Source organism: Choloepus didactylus, chromosome X (assembly GCF_015220235.1).
Source record: "Choloepus didactylus isolate mChoDid1 chromosome X, mChoDid1.pri, whole genome shotgun sequence".
Lineage (NCBI taxonomy): Eukaryota > Metazoa > Chordata > Mammalia > Pilosa > Megalonychidae > Choloepus > Choloepus didactylus.
Window position 1 is genome coordinate 4,332,236 of NC_051334.1, and position 20,116 is coordinate 4,352,351.

At 38.1% G+C, this 20,116-nt stretch overlaps 1 protein-coding gene across 9 annotated transcripts in view; it reads right to left on the reverse strand.

Moving 5' to 3' along the window:
- LOC119522025 (lysine-specific demethylase 6A-like) overlaps nt 1-20,116 on the reverse strand; it is a 355,987-nt gene that overhangs the window by 201,436 nt on the left and 134,435 nt on the right. For all 9 annotated transcript variants that reach the window (XM_037820746.1, XM_037820751.1, XM_037820749.1 and 6 more), the window contains exon 4: nt 11,966-12,015. In XM_037820746.1, coding sequence (XP_037676674.1) covers nt 11,966-12,015 — 50 coding nt within the window. The remainder of the gene's footprint in view (nt 1-11,965; nt 12,016-20,116) is intronic.

A 20,116-nucleotide genomic window follows, 5' to 3' on the forward strand; every position in this document is an offset into this window, starting at 1 on the left:
AATGCATCAATATTGGTTCCTTGGTTGTTACAAATGTACCACGCTAAGGCTAATGCAAGATGTTAATAACAGGGGAAACTCAAGGGGGAGGGGGTATATGGGAACTCTCCATACTCTCTGCTTGAGTTTTCTGTACACCTAAAACTGCTCTAAAAAAATAAAGTCTACTAAAAAAAAGATATGGAAGACTTTACACAAAACTGATAATAGTGGTTATCGCTGGAAAGCAGAACAGGAAATTACACTTTCTACATTTTTTCTGTGACATTTAAATATTTTACAATGACAACATATTGCTTTTAAATTAAAAAATATATTATAGCTACTTGGAATAGCTAGCAGTAAATACCTGAAACTATCAGACTACAACCCAGAACCCATGAATCTTGAAGACGATTGTATAACAATGTAGCTTATGAGGGCTGACAATGTGATTGGGAAAGCCATATGGACCACACTCCCCTTCGTCCAGTGTATGGATGGATGAGTAGAAAAACGGGAGCAAAAAAAAAAACAGCACCCAGTGTTCTTTTTTACTTTAATTGTTCTTTTTCACTTTAATTTTTATTCTTACTACTTTTGGGTGTGTGGTAATGAAAATGTTCAAAAAATTAATTTTGGTGATGGATGCACAACTGTATGGTGGTACTGTAAACAACTGATTGTATGCTTTGTATGAGTGCATGGTATGTGAATATATCTCAATAGAATTGAATTATTTAAAAAAAAACTAAATCACTTTTAAAAAAGGTCTGGAATGATCACTATATACATTATGCATTTGTCATATCCCATAGAATGGTAAAACACAAAGAGTAAACCCTAATTTAACTAAGGGCTTTAGTAATAATGCATCAATATTGGTTCCTTGGTTGTAACAAATGTACCATGCTAATGTAATGCAAGATGTTAATAACAGGGGAAACTGGTGGTGGGGAAGGGGGTATATAGAAACTCTCCGTACTCTCTGCTTGAGTTTTCTATAAACCTACAACTGCTCTAAAAAAATAAAGTCTACTAAAAAAAACATATGGAAGACTTTACACAAAACTGATAATAGTGGTTATCACTGGAATGCAGAACAACAGGAACTTATACTTTCTACATTTTTTCTGTGACATTTAAATATTTTACAATGACAACATATTGCTTTTAAATTTAAAAACATATTACAGCTACTTGAAATAGCTAGCAGTAAATACCTGAAACTATCAAATTACAACTGAGAACACTTGAATCTTAAAGATGATTGTATAACAATGTAGCTTATGAGGGCTGACAATGTGATTGGGAAAGCCATGTGGATCACACTCCCCTTTGTATGGATGGATGAGTAGAAAAACAGGGGCAAAAAAAAAAAGCACCCAGTGTTCTTTTTTACTTTAATTGTTCTTTTTCACTTTAATTTTTATTCTTACTACTTTTGTGTGTGTGGTAATGCAAATGTTCAAAAATTAATTTTGGTGATGAACACACAACTATGTAATGGTACTGTGAACAATTGATTGTATGCTTTGTATGACTGCATGGTATATGAATATATCTCAATAAAATTGAATTATTAAGAAAAAAAAAAAAAAAAAAGAAAAAAAAAAAAAGAATCAAGGCTACTGCACTGCAGTTCAAAAGTTTCAAGTATTTCCTTCTACCTATTCTAATACACTAAAAACTAAAAAGGGATATCTAAATAATGCACAAGAATAACCTCCAGAATGACCTCCTGACTCCATTTGAAATCTCTCAGCCAATGAAACTTTATTTTGCTTCAATTCTCTTCCCCCTTTGGGTCCTGAAGGCTTTTTCAATCCTATGAAGAAGCCCTATCCATGCTCATCCCCGGGAGTCATATCCCACAATGAGAGAGAGATTTCTACCCCTGGGAGTCATGTGTAACACAGCAGGGAGGGTAGTGAGTTGACCTGCAGTGTTGGCTTAGAGAGAGAAGCCACAACCCAGGAACAAAGGAAATTCACTAGGAGTGACACTTAGGCACAATCACAAGTAGGTTTAACCTTTCATTTGCAGTAACAAGCTTCATAAGGGCAAGCCCCAAGATCAAGGACTCAGCCTATTACACTGGTAGTCCCAAATGCCGGCAAGAATATCAGGGATTCCCCAGGTAGGAAAGTTTAATATTTCCACATTTTTCCCCAGGCCTTCAAGGGGGCTTTGCAGATAATTTTTTTTCTCTGCCCAAATTACTCTGAGATGTATCAGAACTTCAAGCTAACCTGTATTGTACAAACCAACAACACCTCAATCCCTATTCAAGGTTCCATGTAATTCTGGTGTTTGACTAAACTGAACATACAATTAAATTATATAGTGTGCTACAAAAAATAGATCTTCCACCAAATAAACATCTCTTGCTTTAGTCACACACATAAGTTGAAGTTTTAAAACACAGTCAATATTATCCTTTTCCCTTTACACTGGTTTACCCTAGTCCTACCCAAGTGCATTTCATTCATATCTCTAATTGAAGACTGATCTCTTTGTCAGCCCCTTTAACAGTTGCTGTATGGGGTAATGCTGACATTCAAAGCCACCAAACTCTGACTCTGAGTCTCAGGGGTCACACAGAAACCCAAAGTTCCAGGGACCGACCAGGTTATACACAAAAAGCACAGCATCTCAGAATTTAGAAATAACCATTACAACTCATGAATAGACATGACTGCTGTAGGAGCTTACAATCTAAGAACCTTTACCATAAGCCTTCCCCTGATAACCTATGACCTAAGAATGAATTCTCAGTTTGCACATTATATTCAGTTCATATTAGTAAGGTGTTATAATGTCTTTTTTTCATTTCTGATTTATGTCACTCAACATACTGTCCTCAAGGTCCATTCACCTAATTGCATGCCTCACACCTTCACTGATGGCATGGTATGTATACACAACAGTTCACAATTCCATTTATTAGTCGATGTTATACTTATTCCGTGTCCATCCACTGTGAATCATGAATACTGCCTCCATAAACACCAGTGTGCTACATCCATTCTTGTCTCTGCTCTCAATTCTTCCAAGTATATACCCAATAATAGGATTACAGGACCATATGGCAACTCATAGTTACCTTCTTAAGGAACCACCACACTGCCCTACAGATGGGCTGCATCATTCTACTTCCTTACCAACAATGAATAGATACATCCCCCTCTCCACATTTTGTGGAGCACTTCTATCTTTCTGTTTATTTTTTTTTTTTACAGTTTTATACACACACCACACAATCCACCCTAAGTAAACAACCAATGATTTTAGGTATAATCACATAAACATGAATTCACCCCCCAAATCTATATAAGGACATTTCCATTTCTTCTGCAAAGAAAGGGGAAGAGAAAGGGAAAAAATAAAGAACAAAATATAAAGAAAAATAAAAATAAAATGAAATATAATGAAAAGATCAGAAAACACCATCACCACCAAGAATTCCACACCATTCCCTTATATCTCCTCTTATAGACATTTTGATTCAATGTACTGCCTTTGTAAAAATTAATGGAAACATCTTACAATTTACCATTAATTAAGGTCTCTAGTTGTCATTGGTTGTATTTTTCCCCCATATCATCCATTTTACACCACCTTGCAATGGTGATATTCACTTGTTCTCCCTCATTTAAAAACATTCTTATATTTGTACATTTAATCACTGTCATTGACCACTTGAGGTTTTACTAAATTATACAATCCCAGCCTTTATCTTCTATCTTTCCTTCTGGTGTCATACCTGCCCCTAGCTTTCCTTTTCAACCACACTGACACTGCTCTTTGTTCTTCAGAGTACTTATAATCTTATGCTACCATCACACGGTTTTATACTATCAGTTTCTGGACGTACACAATCTTTTGAACCTTCTGTACTCCTTCAGCATCAAATACCCGATCATAACCTCTTTCTATCTACTGATAACCTGTGTTCTCAACTTTAACTCTCAAAGTTCAGTCATAAATGTTAGTGCATATTAGGGAGATCATGCAATATCCATCTATTTCTTTCTAACTAATTTCAGTCAAAATAACATCTACTGTCTACCATTTTGTCTTTTGGATTTTATATATATCTTAATTTATTTTCATTTTTTTCTCTCTCTTTCTTTTTACCCTTACTAACAGTGTTCATATCTATACTTTTTTCCAATCCTCTCTCTCCCGTCTTTTCCTATCTGTATTTAGGATTTCCTGTAGAAGATGTCACCTGTTCATGAACTCTCTCTGTGTCTGTCTGAAGATATTTTAAACTCTCCCTTATTTTTGAAGGACAGTTTTGCCAGAGGTAGAATTCTTGACTGGCAGTTTTCCTCTTTCGGTATCTTAAATATACCATACCGTTTCCTTCTCACTTCCATCATTTCTACTGAGAAAGCCACATATAGTCTTAACGAGCCTCCATTGTATATGATAGATCACTTTCTTTTGCTGCTTTCAGAATTCTCTTTGTCTTTGACATTGGACAATCTGATCAGTAAGTATCCTGGAGTAGGTTTACTCAAATCTATTATGTTTGAGATACACTGCACTTCTTGGATCTGTAATTTTATGATTTTCATAGGAGATGGGAAATTAACAGTGATTAAGCCCCTCCTTATTCTTTTGGCCCCTTTTACCTTCTCTTCTACTCTGAGACACCCATGACATTATATTCAGGCATGTCATGTTGTTCAGTTCCCTGAGATGGTGCTCATATTTTTCTATTCTTTTCCCTATCTGTTCATTTGTGTGTAGGATTTGAGACGCTGACTTCTAGTTCACTAATCCTTACTTCTGCCTCATCAAATCAACAGTAGTACATCTTCATTGCATTTTTCATCTCTTGTATTGTGCCTTTCATTCCCATAAGTTCTGCCAACTGATTTTTTCAAACTTTTGAATTTCCTCCTCATGCTCACCCAATGTATTTTTTATACCTACATCCCTTTTGGCATATATTCCTCAACTCATTGATCGGATTTTTTAATTGATTTAGCATTTTTGCTTGGAGTTCTTTACTTAGTTGTTTCAACTCCTGTATCTCTTTTTTAACACAGTTTTATTAAGGTATACTCACATAACCTACAATCATCCCCAGTACCATCATTCATCACCAGAATTAACTTATAAAAATTTTTCTTATGCCAAAAAAACCTAAAATAAAATAAAAATGAAAAAGAACACCTAATACATTCCATCCCTTCCCCCCCAATCGCACCCTGTTTCATTTAGTTTTTGTCCACATTTCTCTACTCAGCTGTCCATACACGGTGTTCTAGTTTGCTAACGCTACTGGAATGCAAAACACCATAGATGGATTGGCTTTTATAAAAGAGGGTTTATTTGGTTACACAGTTACAGTCTTAAGGCCATAAAGTGTCCAAGGTAAGTCATCAACAATTGGCTACCTTCACTGGAGGATGGCCAATAGTGTCTAGAAAACCTCTGTTAGTTGGGAAGGCATGTGGCTGGTGTCTGCTCCAGAGTTCTGGTTTCATAATGGCTTTCTCCCAGGATACTCCTCTCTAGGCTGCAGTTCCTTAAAAAAGTCACTCTTAGTTGCACTTGGGATATTTGTCCTCTCTCAGCTTCTCCAGAGCAAAAGTCTGCTTTCAAGGCCGTCTTCAAACTGTCTCCCATCTGCAGCTCCTGTGCTTTCTTCAAAGTGTCCCTCTTCGCTGTGTAGCTCCTCTTCAAAATGTCAGTCTCAGCCGCACTGAGTTCCTTCTGTTTGCCAGCTCATGTATATGGCTCCACTGATCAAGGCCCACCCTGAATGGGTGAAGCCAGGCCTCCATGGAAATTATCTCATCAGAGTTATCACCTACAATTGGGGGGGGGGGGGGGGCCACACTTCCATGCAAACAACCTAATCCAAACGTTCCAACTTAATCCTGACTAATATGTCTGCCCCTCAAGATTGCATCAAAGAATACGGCTTTTTCTGGGGGACATAATACATTCAAACCAGCACACAGGGCAAAGAGAATGTCGGTCATGAGGTTTTCACAATCACACAGTCACACCCTGGTAAGGTACATAGTTATGCAATCATCTTCAAGAATCGAGGCTACTGGGTTGCAGTTTGACAGTTGCAGATATATACTTCTAGCTATTACAATACACCAAAAACTAAAAAGGGATATCTGTGTAGTGCATAAGAATGCCCCCCAGTGATTTCGATTCCATTTGAAATCACTCAGCCACTGAAACTATTTTGCTACACTTCACTTCCCCATTTTAGTCAAGAAGAATTTCTCAATCCCACAATATGGGGTCCAGGTTCACCACAGGAGTCATGGCCCATACTGCAAGGGAAATTTATACCCCTGGGAGTCACGTCCCACATATGGGGGAGGGCAGTGAGTTCACAAGCCCTGTGAAAGGCCACATCTGAGCCATAAAAACATTCTCTTGGGGAGACTTTTAGGCACAAATATAAGTAGGTTTAGCCTCTTTTTCGCAGCAACAAGCTTCACAAGGGCATGCCCCACATTCAAGAGCTATAATCCTACCAAATTGTCAGTCTTCAATGTTTGTGAGAACACCAGTAACAACAAATTGTCCAAGGGTCCCTGCAAATATAGCCTCATTCTCTGCCCAAATTACTTTGGGATGTATTTTAATTTCACACTAACCTTTGCAAACCTATGAGATCTCACTTCCTAGTCAAAGTTCCATGTAATTATGGTGTTTGAATAAACTGACCATACAAGTCAAATTACTTAGTATACTACAGAAAACATAGATCCTGCATCAAATAAACTCTTCTCTTGGTCTCACATAGAAATTGGGTTTTAAAACACAGTCAACTGATTGTACACTTTGAAGGATTATATGTCATGTGAATATATCTCAATAAAATTGCATTAAGGAAAAAAAACCATACAGTCAATATCATCCTTTACCCTTTGGTCTGATTACGTTAGTCCTAACCAGATCTGCTTCACTCATATCTCTAATTGAGGTCTGAGCTCATTTTTAGCTTTTTTAACAGTTGCTATATAAGATAATACAGACATTCATAGCTGCCAAGCTCTAGCTTGAGTTTCAGGTGTCATACGGATACCCAAAATTCTGCAGACCAACCAGGTAATACACAAAGAGCTCAGCATTTCAGAATTTAGTGATAAACCATTACAACTCAAGAACAGATGTGACTGCTATAAGAGCTCAGAATCTAGGAACCATTACAATAAGCATTCCCCTGACATGTGCTGTAAGATTCAATTCTCAGAGTTTACACATTGTAATTAATCGATATTAATGATGCATTATAATGTTTGCCTTTTCGTTTCTGGTGTACTACACTCAACATGCTGTCCTCAAGATCTATTCACCTAGCTGCATGTCTCACAACTTCATTCCTTCTTGCAGCTGCTCAAAATTCTACTGTATGCATACGTCACAGTTCACTATTCTGTTCATCAGTCAATGCACCCTTAGGCCACCTCCTCCCATTGCAAATAATGCACACTCTCTCCATAAACACCAGTGAGCAGATGTCCATTCATGGCCCTGCTCTCAGATCTTCCAAGTATATACCTCATAATGAAGTTGCACGACCTTATAGCACCTACATCCCTAGCTTCTTGTGGAAACACCACCCTGTCCTCAAGAAAGGCTACACCATTCTATCTCCCCACCAACAGTAAATGGGTACATCACTCTCTCCATGTTTTTTCCATCATTTTTATCCATATTTATATTTTCCCTGAAATTTTAGATATATTCACATATCATACAATTATCCACAATGTACAACTGTTCACAGTATCATCATATAGTTGTGCATTCATCACCATAATCAGCACTTGAACATATTCATTACTTCCAAAGAAATTTTTAAATAAATTAAAATACCATATTATGCAATACAATAATAATGTCAGGCACCAACATCACTACCATGAATCCCATACCCTTCCCTTATATCCCCTCTCATAGACATTTAGCTTTCGTATATTGCCTTTGTTACATTTAATGGAAGCATATTACAATGCTACTGTTAACGATAGACACCAGTTTGCTTTGATTATATTTTTCCCCAATACCATCCCTTTTCAACACCTTCCAAGGTTGAAATTCATTTGTTCTCCCACATGTAACAACATTTTTATTTCTGTACATTTAGTAACCATCACTGACTACTCTAGGTTTCACTAAGCTATACAGTTTCCATCTTTATTATCTATCTTTCCCTCTGGTGTCATTTTGCCCTTAGTACTCCTCTTTCAGCTTTACTCACAGGCATTTTTGTTCAGTGTGTCTCTTTAGAACTGTTTAAGTGTGTTCCTTTGGGCCATATCTTTATTTTTCTTAGTGATATTTGTTAATTTTTTGTTGTCTAGGAATCTGAGTTCCTTGATTACCCCAATCAGATTTTCCCAGACCAGGTCTCAGGAGGAGAGTGTATTCAGTGTCAGGTGTCCCTGATGGTGGGATGTAGCAGGTTGTCAGACTTTTCCTGTGAGGCCTCTAGACTCTCTGCTTTTCCGATCCTTCCCAGCAGGTGGTACTTGTCTACCTGCAATTCCCCACCAGAGTAAAGAGGTGTGGTACCTTTAATTTCAAGTAGAGTCTTTCCCAGCCAGGAACCAAGGGTGTTAGAAGCCAAGCTTAAGCTGTTTCTGTTTTGTTTTCCCTTTTTCCTGGGCCCCACCCCTCCCTTTGTTAGAGGAGATAAGCACTTTGCAGAATTATCTCCTACACTTGACTTTTTCCATTGACATTCTGACCATCTTAACTCCACCCTTGACTGAGTCCCTGCTGAAAACTGAGAACGCCTACTCCTTAGAATGAAAGAAAAAAGAAAGAAATCCCCTTTTCAGAGCCAGTCCTCAGCATCACAGTTCACCATTCAAGAATCAGAGTTGGTACCCAGTTCTGTAGGTACCTTTTCTTGGGACACAGACCTTTTCCAGTATTCTGAGCTCAGCTGTCCTCAAAAGCCTGTACTTTTATTTATGTTTTTCCCCTCTTCAGGAAGGAGCAACAGGCAAGATAGGATTTAACAAAGGATTACAAATACTGAATTCTTTATATAAACAGATAGATATATTTTTAGATTCTAGGGTATTATGATAGAAAGGAAAAAGTGAAACTGTGGAACTGTAACCCATAATATTCTTTGAAGTTACCTATATAACTACCTGTTAAATCATACTTTGAAAGTAATCTCACACACACACGTTAAACATCACAATAAAGAAATAACTAAAATTGTAGAACTAGAACCCATAACATTTTTTTAAATTTGCTCTCTATTTGTTATATTCTATTTTTAAAGTTACCAGCATTCTGTATACGTTAAATTTTAAAGTAAAAAATGTATTTAAAAGAAGTCATCTGTGGCACATTAAAAACAAAATAAAGAAACCTAATAAAAACATTTTCACATGTTAAATGGTTGAGAAATACATTGAATATTTCAATAAACATGACACTTTACCTTGAAAAAAAATCTTCCAACAAATGGTCCTGGGAAAACTGACTTTCCACACGCTAAAGAATTAAGTTGGAAATACCTTCAGGGCATTTTATTAGCCAATGGATTCTTAAATTTTATACCAAAAAGAAGAGCAAAAGAAGAAAAAAAGACAACTGACAGAACAGTAGAAAATATCTGGAAACAGATATCTGAACAACTTTTAATATCTAGAATATAGGCAGAATTTCCATAACTGTATAACAAAAATATAATAAAATTAAGTGGGCAATGGACTTGAATAGACATTTTTCCAAAGAAGTTATTCAAGTAGCCAATAAGAACATAAAAAAATGCTCAGCAGCATTAACCATGAAAGAAATGCAAATAAAAATCACAAAGATTGAACGTCACACCCACATGAATAGCTATTACAAAAATACACACACACAAGTAAAACGACAAGTATTAACAAAGATAAAGTAAAACAGGGACCCTCACACATTACTGGTGGGATTGTAAAATGATACAAATACAGTGGAAATCAGTTTGTCAGCTCCTCAAAAGGTTGGAGAGAGAATTATCATATGACCCAGCAATCCCCCTTTAAGGTATATATCCAAAAGAATTGTAAACAGAGACTCAAACAGTATTTGTTCACCAATATTCATAGCAGCATTATTCACAATAGCTGAAAAGGGAAAGCAACACAAGTATCCATCAACAGATGAGTGGACAAACAAAATGTGGAATCTACAAAGAGTGGAATGTTATTCAGCCTTTTACAGGAATAAAGTACTGATGCATGCTACAACACAAACGTATCTTGCTGCCTTCATGTTCACTGAAATAAACCAGACACAACAGGTCACATACTGCATGATTTCTCTTTAAGAAATACTTAAAAATAAGGAAATTCACAGAGAGGTAGAATAGTGGTTACACCAAGGTCTGAGGGAAGGGCAGAAAGGAAGTTATTACTTAATGGGTATGAGTTTCTATTTTGGGTGGTAAAAACATTCTGGAATTATATAATAATACTAGTAATGCAACACTGTACTCAGTGTCATTAAATTCCACAACATTTTATGATCTCACTGATAAGAAGTAATTACACTATGTAAACTCTCAGTCTTAAAATATAGAATACAGATTACCAGGATACAGAATGAGGTTAAAGAACGGTGAGCATTGCTTAAAATGTACAGAATGTTTAACTGGGGTGAACTTAAACATCTGGAAATGGACAGAGGCTACAGTAACACATTATTGTGAGAATTATTAACAGCGCTGGACAGTGAGTGAGTGTGGTAGAAAGGGGATGTTTAAAGTCATGCATGTCACCAGAAAAGAAGTTGGAGGTTGAAGCATGAGAATGTATAAGACAGTGAAACTTGTGGTGGACAATGACCATGATACACTGTACAAATATAAAAAAGTTGTTTCATCAACTAGAGCAGATGTACGACACTATTATAAGGAATTAATATTAGAGGTGTGTGCTGGTTTGAATCTGTTAGATACCCATAAAAGACTAGGATCGTTTAATCCATTATTGTGGGGGCAGACCTCTTGTGGGTAGGAGCTTTTGATTATAGTTATTTCCATGGAGAAGTGGGTCTTAAATTAGTTTACCGGTGTCCTTAAGAAACTAAGAGAAAAAGAGCAAGCTCAGAGCAGACACAGACATAGAGATGCTAAGCTAAGAGAATAAACCCAGAGTTTGCCTGAGAAGCTAAATGAGAACCCACACATGCTTTAAGAAAAGCCACTGGGATCAGAAGCTAAAAGCAATACAACCCAGGAGCAAAGGACCAGCAGACAACAGCCATGTGCTTTCCCAGCTGACAGAGGTGTTTGGGACACCATTGGCCTTTCTTCAATGAAGGTATACTCTTGTTGATGCCTTAGTATGGACACTTTTATCACCTTAGAGCTGCAAATTTGTGAACTAATAAACTCCCATTCTAAAAGCCAATCCACTTTTGGTATTTCACATTCCAGGGGCTTTAGCAAATAGACACAAGGGGTATACGGGAAAAAATGTACCTACTGCAAACTACAAACTGTAGTTAACAATATTTCAATACTCTTTAATCAACAATAACAAAATATACCACATCAACACTATGGGTCAATAATATATGGGGATGAAGAGTATGGGAGAATTTGGGTTTTCTTTTTTACTTTCGTTTCTTTTCTGGAGTAATGAAAATGTTCTAAATTTGGTCAGGAGACTCTATGCACAACCATCTGATTATACTGTGAAAGTATACTTCAGATACTTTCTATGGTATGTGAATATATCTCAATAAAATAGCATTAAAAACGATTTAAAAGATTTTTAAGTAACGAGTAGTTTACCATAGTTTAGAAAATGAATAAAAAGAAACTAAGAATAAAATACTTTACACAAAATAGCTCATACTTTCTCGGCTTTCAATGTTCCCTCTAGAATCAATGCCTGTTTTAATTAATAGACAACCGTTGAATTCTAGTATAGTCTACCCACAAGAAAAGAAAAAAAAAATTGCCATACAATGGTGTACTAACCTTCCAGTAGTCAGATTGCAAACTGTAGTATCTCTGATAAGCAGATAATGCTGAAAAGTGGAAAATAATTCTTAGTCAAATTATGTTCAATTTTAAAACCTGTATTACAGAGTTTTAAACTCGTAACAAGTTGCCCACTCCCCCCACCCTCAGAAAAGTGTGATATTTCAGAGACCATATCATTTTGTGGCCTCCCACCTAAATTACCCAATGTAACAAAAAACTGATCTATAGCAATTCAAATATATACACCAATGGCTGAATCTCACACATACATATAAAAAGATTTTTAAAAATCTAGGAAATTAGTTCAATCAATTTCAAGTCCCTGGAGGAACAAAAATGATAGAGAATAAAATTTTCTAAGGCTGTTGTATAATATGATAAATTTTCAAATTTCTTCTCAACGTATCACTAAATTTTCAGAAACACTGAATTCCAAGCACCTGAGGAGAACTCTTACTTTGGGATGTATCACACAGTTAAAATTAATGCTTTTGGCTTTCGACATTTTTAATTCCATGATAGGTACCCAATGCCCAAAGATCCATGGAAAGACATGAAAGATAAACTAATTCTATCAGCTTAAAACAGGCACATGAAGATGGAATTAAAAGGTAAAAGCAAATTACTGAGGAGAACATTTAACAAAATAACAAACAGCAAACCACATTGCTGATCAAGTGAATCAGAATCTCTTTGAATGGAAGCTAAGTATTTATTTGTTAAAGTCTCCCTGGTGAACTTTTAGCACAAAGTATACCGAAGGATTAAACATCACTCTTAATATCTAAAGAAGTAAAATTAGAACAGAAGCATACCATACCAAAGGGAAAGCTGCTTAACACACTGTAATGTAATGGAGATGTTTGTCTCAAAGTACTTTTATACATTTTAGACATCTTCAAAATAGAAATAAATGGTTAACATTATCAAAAGGATCTCCATCATTCTTATTCACCACAAAAAAAATTTATCTTCTAAAACAATATAAACCATAGTAACACCCTTAAAACTGCCATGAGGTGAAGGTATAAATTTTAGTTTACCTATATTTGCAAATCCATGTTTTTATCCTAAATACAAATAAAGCTGTTGCTGCCTCTGTCAATACCTTGACTTCATAAAGCCTTTCATGAAATTAACAAAAGACAATTAAGAAAAAAAATCTAAACAAAACTTTTCTATCAGATATTATAAAATTAAAAGTTAGAAATTTTAAAAAACAAAACTTAATGTTGAGAAGAACCTAAGATGTCAGCTAGGTGACACAAGACAAAAAAAACACCTCCGTGAAAAATACTAGATAAAAACGAGAAAGTGACCCAGAACATCAGTTCCAGAGTAGCACCAGCCAGACAAGGTCTGCTAAATCTACAGGGACTGTGCATTTGGTGAAACCAGGAGTCTGCATTCTGAAACAAGTGAGTGAGTCGGCTGAAAGTCTCTCGGCCGTGCTGTGGTGTGGGGAAACAGTGGGTTGGCATTTGGAGCCAGACTGGTTCTTTAAAAAAAAAAAAAACCCGGGAGCGGCTGTGGATACAACGGGGAGAACTACGCGGCGAAGCATGGCGGGAGCATGCTGGGCTAACGCCTCGGTGTCTGGCATGGAGGATACCCCTTCCCACACCTCCTGCTGATTGTCTTGAGGCCAGGGAAGCAAAGGGGAGCCAAAAGGAGACAAAAACTGCACCACTTGCAGCCATCTCCCCCAAGGGCTGGGGACACTGCTGCCCGGGAAGGACCCACAGCCCAGAGCCGCACTAATAAACCCAGTGTTACAGGGAATCTTTCCCGCAACACCGCACACATGCCACAATATCCGCCGTGGACAGGGGCCTTTAATACACCCACGGCTGATTGTCCCAAAGCTGGGAGGGCGCAGCTGTGCGAAAAGGGGGAAGTTAATGCATACCATTCAACCATCTTTGAAGTGGGCTGGGAACGCCCCTGCATGGCCCGGCGTCCCAGGGCTTCCCTGGAGGCCAGCACACACTTGTGACGTGGTGCAGCCCTCTCTCCCTCAGCAGAGGTCCTGGAAGAGCACGGTAGGGAAGGGGGAACCACTCAGAAATCCCAGGGAACCTACACCAATACCAAGGACTTGTGGTTCAGCGGCAAGACTGAAATGAAGGCTTAGACTCTTGCAACAGCCTTAAATCTCCAGGAACACCTGAGAGGTTTGATTTTTACAGCTGCTCTCCCTCCCTAACCGCTCAGACACACACCCCACATTCAGGGCAGACAGCACCAACAACATACACAAATTTAGTGCACCAATTGAACCCCATAAGAGTCAGATCCCCACACACCACAAAGACAAAGTTGGGAAGAACTGTCTTGAGAGGAATAGGTGACTCACAGATGCCATCTGCTGGTTAGTTAGAGAAACTGTACACCACCAAGCTGCAGTTCTGACAAATTAGAGATCAAGTAAAGCAAATGCCAAGAGGCCAAAAACAACAGAAAATCTTAAAGCATGTGATAAAACCAGACGATATGGAGAACCCAAACCTAAATACCCAAATCAAAAGATCAGAAGACACACGGTACTTGGCGCAATTAATCAAAGAACTACAGACAGGCAACAAGAGCATGGCACAGGATATAAAGCACATAAAGAAGACCCTAGAAGAGCATAAAGAAGAAACAGCAAGAGTAAATAAAAAAATAGAAGATCTTATGGAAATTAAAGAAACTGTAGGCCAAATTTAAAAGACTCCAGATACTCATAATACAAGATTAGAGGAAGATGAACAACAACTCGGCCTCCTGAAGGACCACAGAACAGAAAATGAAAGAACAAAAGAAAGAATAGGGAAAAAAATCGAAACAGATCTCAGGATACGATAGATAAAATAAAACATCCAAATTTAAGACTCATTGGTGTCCCAGAAGGGGAAGAAAAGGGTAAAGGTCTAGAAAGAAGATTCAAAGAAATTGTTGGGGAAAACTTCCCAAACCTTCTACACAATATAAATACACAAAGCATAAATGCCCAGTAAACTCCAAATAGAATAAATCCAAATAAACGCACTCCAAGACATATTCTCATCAGACTGTCAAATACTCACTAGAAGGAGCAAGTTCTGGAAACAGCAAGAGAAAAGCAATTCACCACATACAAAGGAAACAATGTAAGACTAAGTAGTGATTACTCAGCAGCCACCATGGAGGTGAGAAGGCAGTGGGATGACATATTTAAAATTCTGAGAGAGAAAAATTTCCAACCAAGAATACTTTATCCAGCAAAACTCTCCTTCAAATTTGAGGGAGAGCTTAAATTTTTCACAGACAAACAAATGCTGAGAAATTTTGCTAATAAAAGACCTGCCCTATCAACAGTGAAACAAAGAAAGGAGAAAGAGAGAGAGAGAATTTTAACAGACATATGTAGAATATTACATCCCAGGTCATCGGGACACACGTTCTTCTGTAGTGATCACGGATCTTTCTCTAGAATGGACCGCATGCTGGGACATAAAAACAAGCCTCAATAAATTTAAAAAAAAAAAAAAAAATGAATTTGCTCAAAGCACATTCTCTGACCACAATGGAATACAAATAGAAGTCAATAACCATCAGAGGCTTGGAGAATTCACAAACACCTGGAGGATAAAAATGAGGGGGAGATGAAAACATTCCTGGATAATAAAAAGCTGAGGGAGGAGAGGCGGGGCAAGATGGCAGACTGGTGAGCTGTAAGTTTTAGTTACTCCTCCAGGAAAGTAGGTAAAAAGCCAGGAACTGCGTGGACTGGACACCACAGAGCAATCTGTCTTTGGGCATACTTCATACAACACTCATGAAAACGTGGAACTGCTGAGATCAGCGAAATCTGTAAGTTTTTGCGGCCAGGGGACCCGCGCCCCTCCCTGCCAGGCTCAGTCCCGGGGGAGGAGGGGCTGTCAGCTCCGGGAAAGAGAAGGGAAAACTGCAGTGGCTGCTCTTATCGGAAACTCATTCTACTGATTCAAACTCCAACCATAGATAGACTGAGACCAGACACCAGAGACTCTGAGAGCAGCCAGCCCAGCAGAGAGGAGACAGGCATAGGAAAAAAACAACACGAAAAACTCCAAAATAAAAGCAGAGGATTTTTGGAGTTCTGGTGAACACAGAAAGGGGAAGGGCGGAGCTCAGGCCTTGAGGCGCATATGCAAATCCCGAAGCAAAGCTGATCTCTCTGCCCTGTGGACCTTTCCTTAATGGCCCTGGTTGCTTTGTCTATTAGCATTTCAATAACCCATTAGATCTCTGAGGAGGGCCGTTTTTTTTTTTTTTTTTTTAAATCCTTTTTTCTTTTTCTAAAACAATTACTCTAAGAAGCCCAATACAGAAAGCTTCAAAGAACTGCAATTTGGGAACGTCAAGTCAAGAGCAGAACTAAGAGAGCTCTGAGACAAAAGGCAATAATCCAGTGGCTGAGAAAATTCACTAAACAACACAACTTCCCAAGAAAAGGGGGGTGTCCGCTCACAGCCATCATCCTGGTGGACAGGAAACACTCCTGCCCATCGCCAGCCCCATAGCCCAGAGCTGCCCCAGACAACCCAGTGTGACGGAAGTGCTTCAAATAACAGGCACACACCACAAAACTGGGCGTGGACATTAGCCTTCCCTGCAACCTCAGCTGAATGTCCCAGAGCTGGGAAGGTGGAGCAGTGTGAATTAACAAAGCCCAATTCAGCCATCATTTGAGCAGACTGGGAGCCTCCCTACACAGCCCAGCAGCCCAGAACTGCCCTGGGGGGACGGCACTCACCTGTGACATAGCACAGTCATCCCTCAACAGAGGACCCGGGGTGCACAGCCTGGAAGAGGGGCCCACTTGCAAGTCTCAGGAGCCATACGCCAATACCAAAGACTTGTGGGTCAGTGGCAGAGACAAACTGTGGCAGGACTGAACTGAAGGATTAGACTATTGCAGCAGCTTTAAAACTCTAGGATCATCAGGGAGATTTGATTGTTAGGGCCACCCCCCCTCCCCGACTGCCCAGAAACACACCCCACATACAGGGCAGGCAACACCAACTACACACGCAAGCTTGGTACACCAATTGGGCCCCACAAGACTCACTCCCCCACTCACCAAAAGGCTAAGCAGGGGAGAACTGGCTTGTGGAGAACAGGTGGCTCGTGGACGCCACCTGCTGGTTAGTTAGAGAAAGTGTACTCCACGAAGCTGTAGATCTGATAAATTAGAGATAAGGACTTCAATAGGTCTACAAACCCTAAAAGAACCCTATCAAGTTCAGCAAATGGCAAGAGGCCAAAAACAACAGAAAATTATAAAGCATATGAAAAAACCAGACGATATGGATAACCCAAGCCCAAGCACCCAAATCAAAAGACCAGAAGAGACACAGCACCTAGAGCAGCTACTCAAAGAACTAAAGATGAACAATGAGACCATAGTACGGGATATGAAGGAAATCAAGAAGACCCTAGAAGAGCATAAAGAAGACATTGCAAGACTAAACGAAAAAATGGATGATCTTATGGAAATTAAAGAAACTGTTGACCAAATTAAAAAGATTCTGGACACTCATAGTACAAGACTAGAGGAAGTTGAACAACGAATCAGTGACCTGCAAGATGACAGAATGGAAAATGAAAGCATAAAAGAAAGAATGGGGAAAAAAATGGAAAACTCGAAATGGACCTCAGGGATACGATAGATAATATGAAACGTCCAAATATAAGACTCATTGGTGTCCCAGAAGGGGAAGAAAAGGGTAAAGGTCTAGGAAGAGTATTCAAAGAAATTATTGGGGAAAACTTCCCAAATCTTCTAAACAACATAAATACACAAATCATAAATGCTCAGCGAACTCCAAATAGAATAAATCCAAATAAACTCACTCCGAGACATATACTGATCACACTGTCAAACATAGAAGAGAAGGAGCAAGTTCTGAAAGCAGCAAGAGAAAAGCAATTCACCACATACAAAGGAAACAGCATAAGACTAAGTAGTGACTACTCAGCAGCCACCATGGAGGCGAGAAGGCAGTGGCACGATATATTTAAAATTCTGAGTGAGAGGAATTTCCAGCCAAGAATACTTTATCCAGCAAAGCTCTCCTTCAAATTTGAGGGAGAGCTTAAATTTTTCACAGACAAAGAAATGCTGAGAGAATTTGCTAACAAGAGACCTGCCCTACTGGACATACTAAAGAGAGCCCTACAGACAGAGAAACAAAGACAGGACAGAGAGACTTGGAGAAAGGTTCAGTACTAAAGAGATTCGGTATGGGTACAATAAAGGATATTAATAGAGAGAGGGAAAAATATGGCAAACATAAACCAAAGGATAAGATGGCCAATTCAAGAAATGCCTTCACGGTTTTAACGTTGAATGTAAATGGATTAAACTCCCCAATTAAAAGATATAGATTCGCAGAATGGATCAAAGAAAATGAACCATCAATATGTTGCATACAAGAGACTCATCTTAGACACAGGGACACAAAGAAACTGAAAGTGAAAGGATGGAAAAAAATATTTCATGCAAGCTACAGCCAAAAGAAAGCAGGTGTAGCAATATTAATCTCAGATAAAATTGACTTCAAATGCAGGGATGTTTTGAGAGACAAAGAAGGCCACTACATACTAATAAAAGGGGCAATTCAGCAAGAAGAAATAACAATCGTAAATGTCTATGCACCCAATCAAGGTGCCACAAAATACATGAGAGAAACACTGGCAAAACTAAAGGAAGCAATTGATGTTTCCACAATAATTGTGGGAGACTTCAACACATCACTCTCTCCTATAGATAGATCAACCAGACAGAAGACCAATAAGGAAATTGAAAACCTAAACAATCTGATAAATGAATTAGATTTAACAGACATCTACAGGACATTACATCCCAAATCACCAGGATACACATACTTTTCTAGTGCTCACGGAACTTTCTCCAGAATAGATCATATGCTGGGACATAAAACAAGCCTCAATAAATTTAAAAAGATTGAAATTATTCAAAGCACATTCTCTGACCACAATGGAATACAATTAGAAGTCAATAACCATCAGAGACTTAGAAAATTCACAAATACCTGGAGGTTAAACAACACACTCCTAAACAATCAGTGGGTTAAAGAAGAAATAGCAAGAGAAATTGCTAAATATATAGAGACAAATGAAAATGAGAACACAACATACCAAAACCTATGGGATGCAGCAAAAGCAGTGCTAAGGGGGAAATTTATAGCACTAAACGCATATATTAAAAAGGAAGAAAGAGCCAAAATCAAAGAACTAATGGATCAACTGAAGAAGCTAGAAAATGAACAGCAAACCAATCCTAAACCAAGTACAAGAAAAGAAATAACAAGGATTAAAGCAGAAATAAATGACATAGAGAACAAAAAAACAATAGAGAAGATAACTATCACCAAAAGTTGGTTCTTTGAGAAGATCAACAAGATTGACAAGCCCCTAGCTAGACTGACAAAATCAAAAAGAGAGAAGACCCATATAAACAAAATAATGAATGAAAAAGGTGACATAACTGCAGATCCTGAAGAAATTAAAAAAATTATAAGAGGATATTATGAACAACTGTATGGCAACAAACTGGATAATGTAGAAGAAATGGACAATTTCCTGGAAACATATGAACAACCTAGACTGACCAGAGAAGAAATAGAAGACCTCAACTAACCCATAACAAGCAAAGAGATCCAATCAGTCATCAAAAATCTTCCCACAAATAAATGCCCAGGGCCAGATGGCTTCACAGGGGAATTCTACCAAACTTTCCAGAAAGAACTGACACCAATCTTACTCAAACTCTTTCAAAACATTGAAAAAAATGGAACACTACCTAACTCATTTTATGAAGCTAACATCAATCTAATACCAAAACCAGGCAAAGATGCTACAAAAAAAGGAAAACTACCGGCCAATCTCCCTAATGAATATAGATGCAAAAATCCTCAACAAAATACTTGCAAATCGAATCCAAAGACACATTAAAAAAATCATACACCATGACCAAGTGGGGTTCATTCCAGGCATGCAAGGATGGTTCAACATAAGAAAAACAATCAATGTATTACAACACATTAAAAACTCGAAAGGGAAAAATCAATTGATCATCTCAATAGATGCTGAAAAAGCATTCGACAAAATCCAACA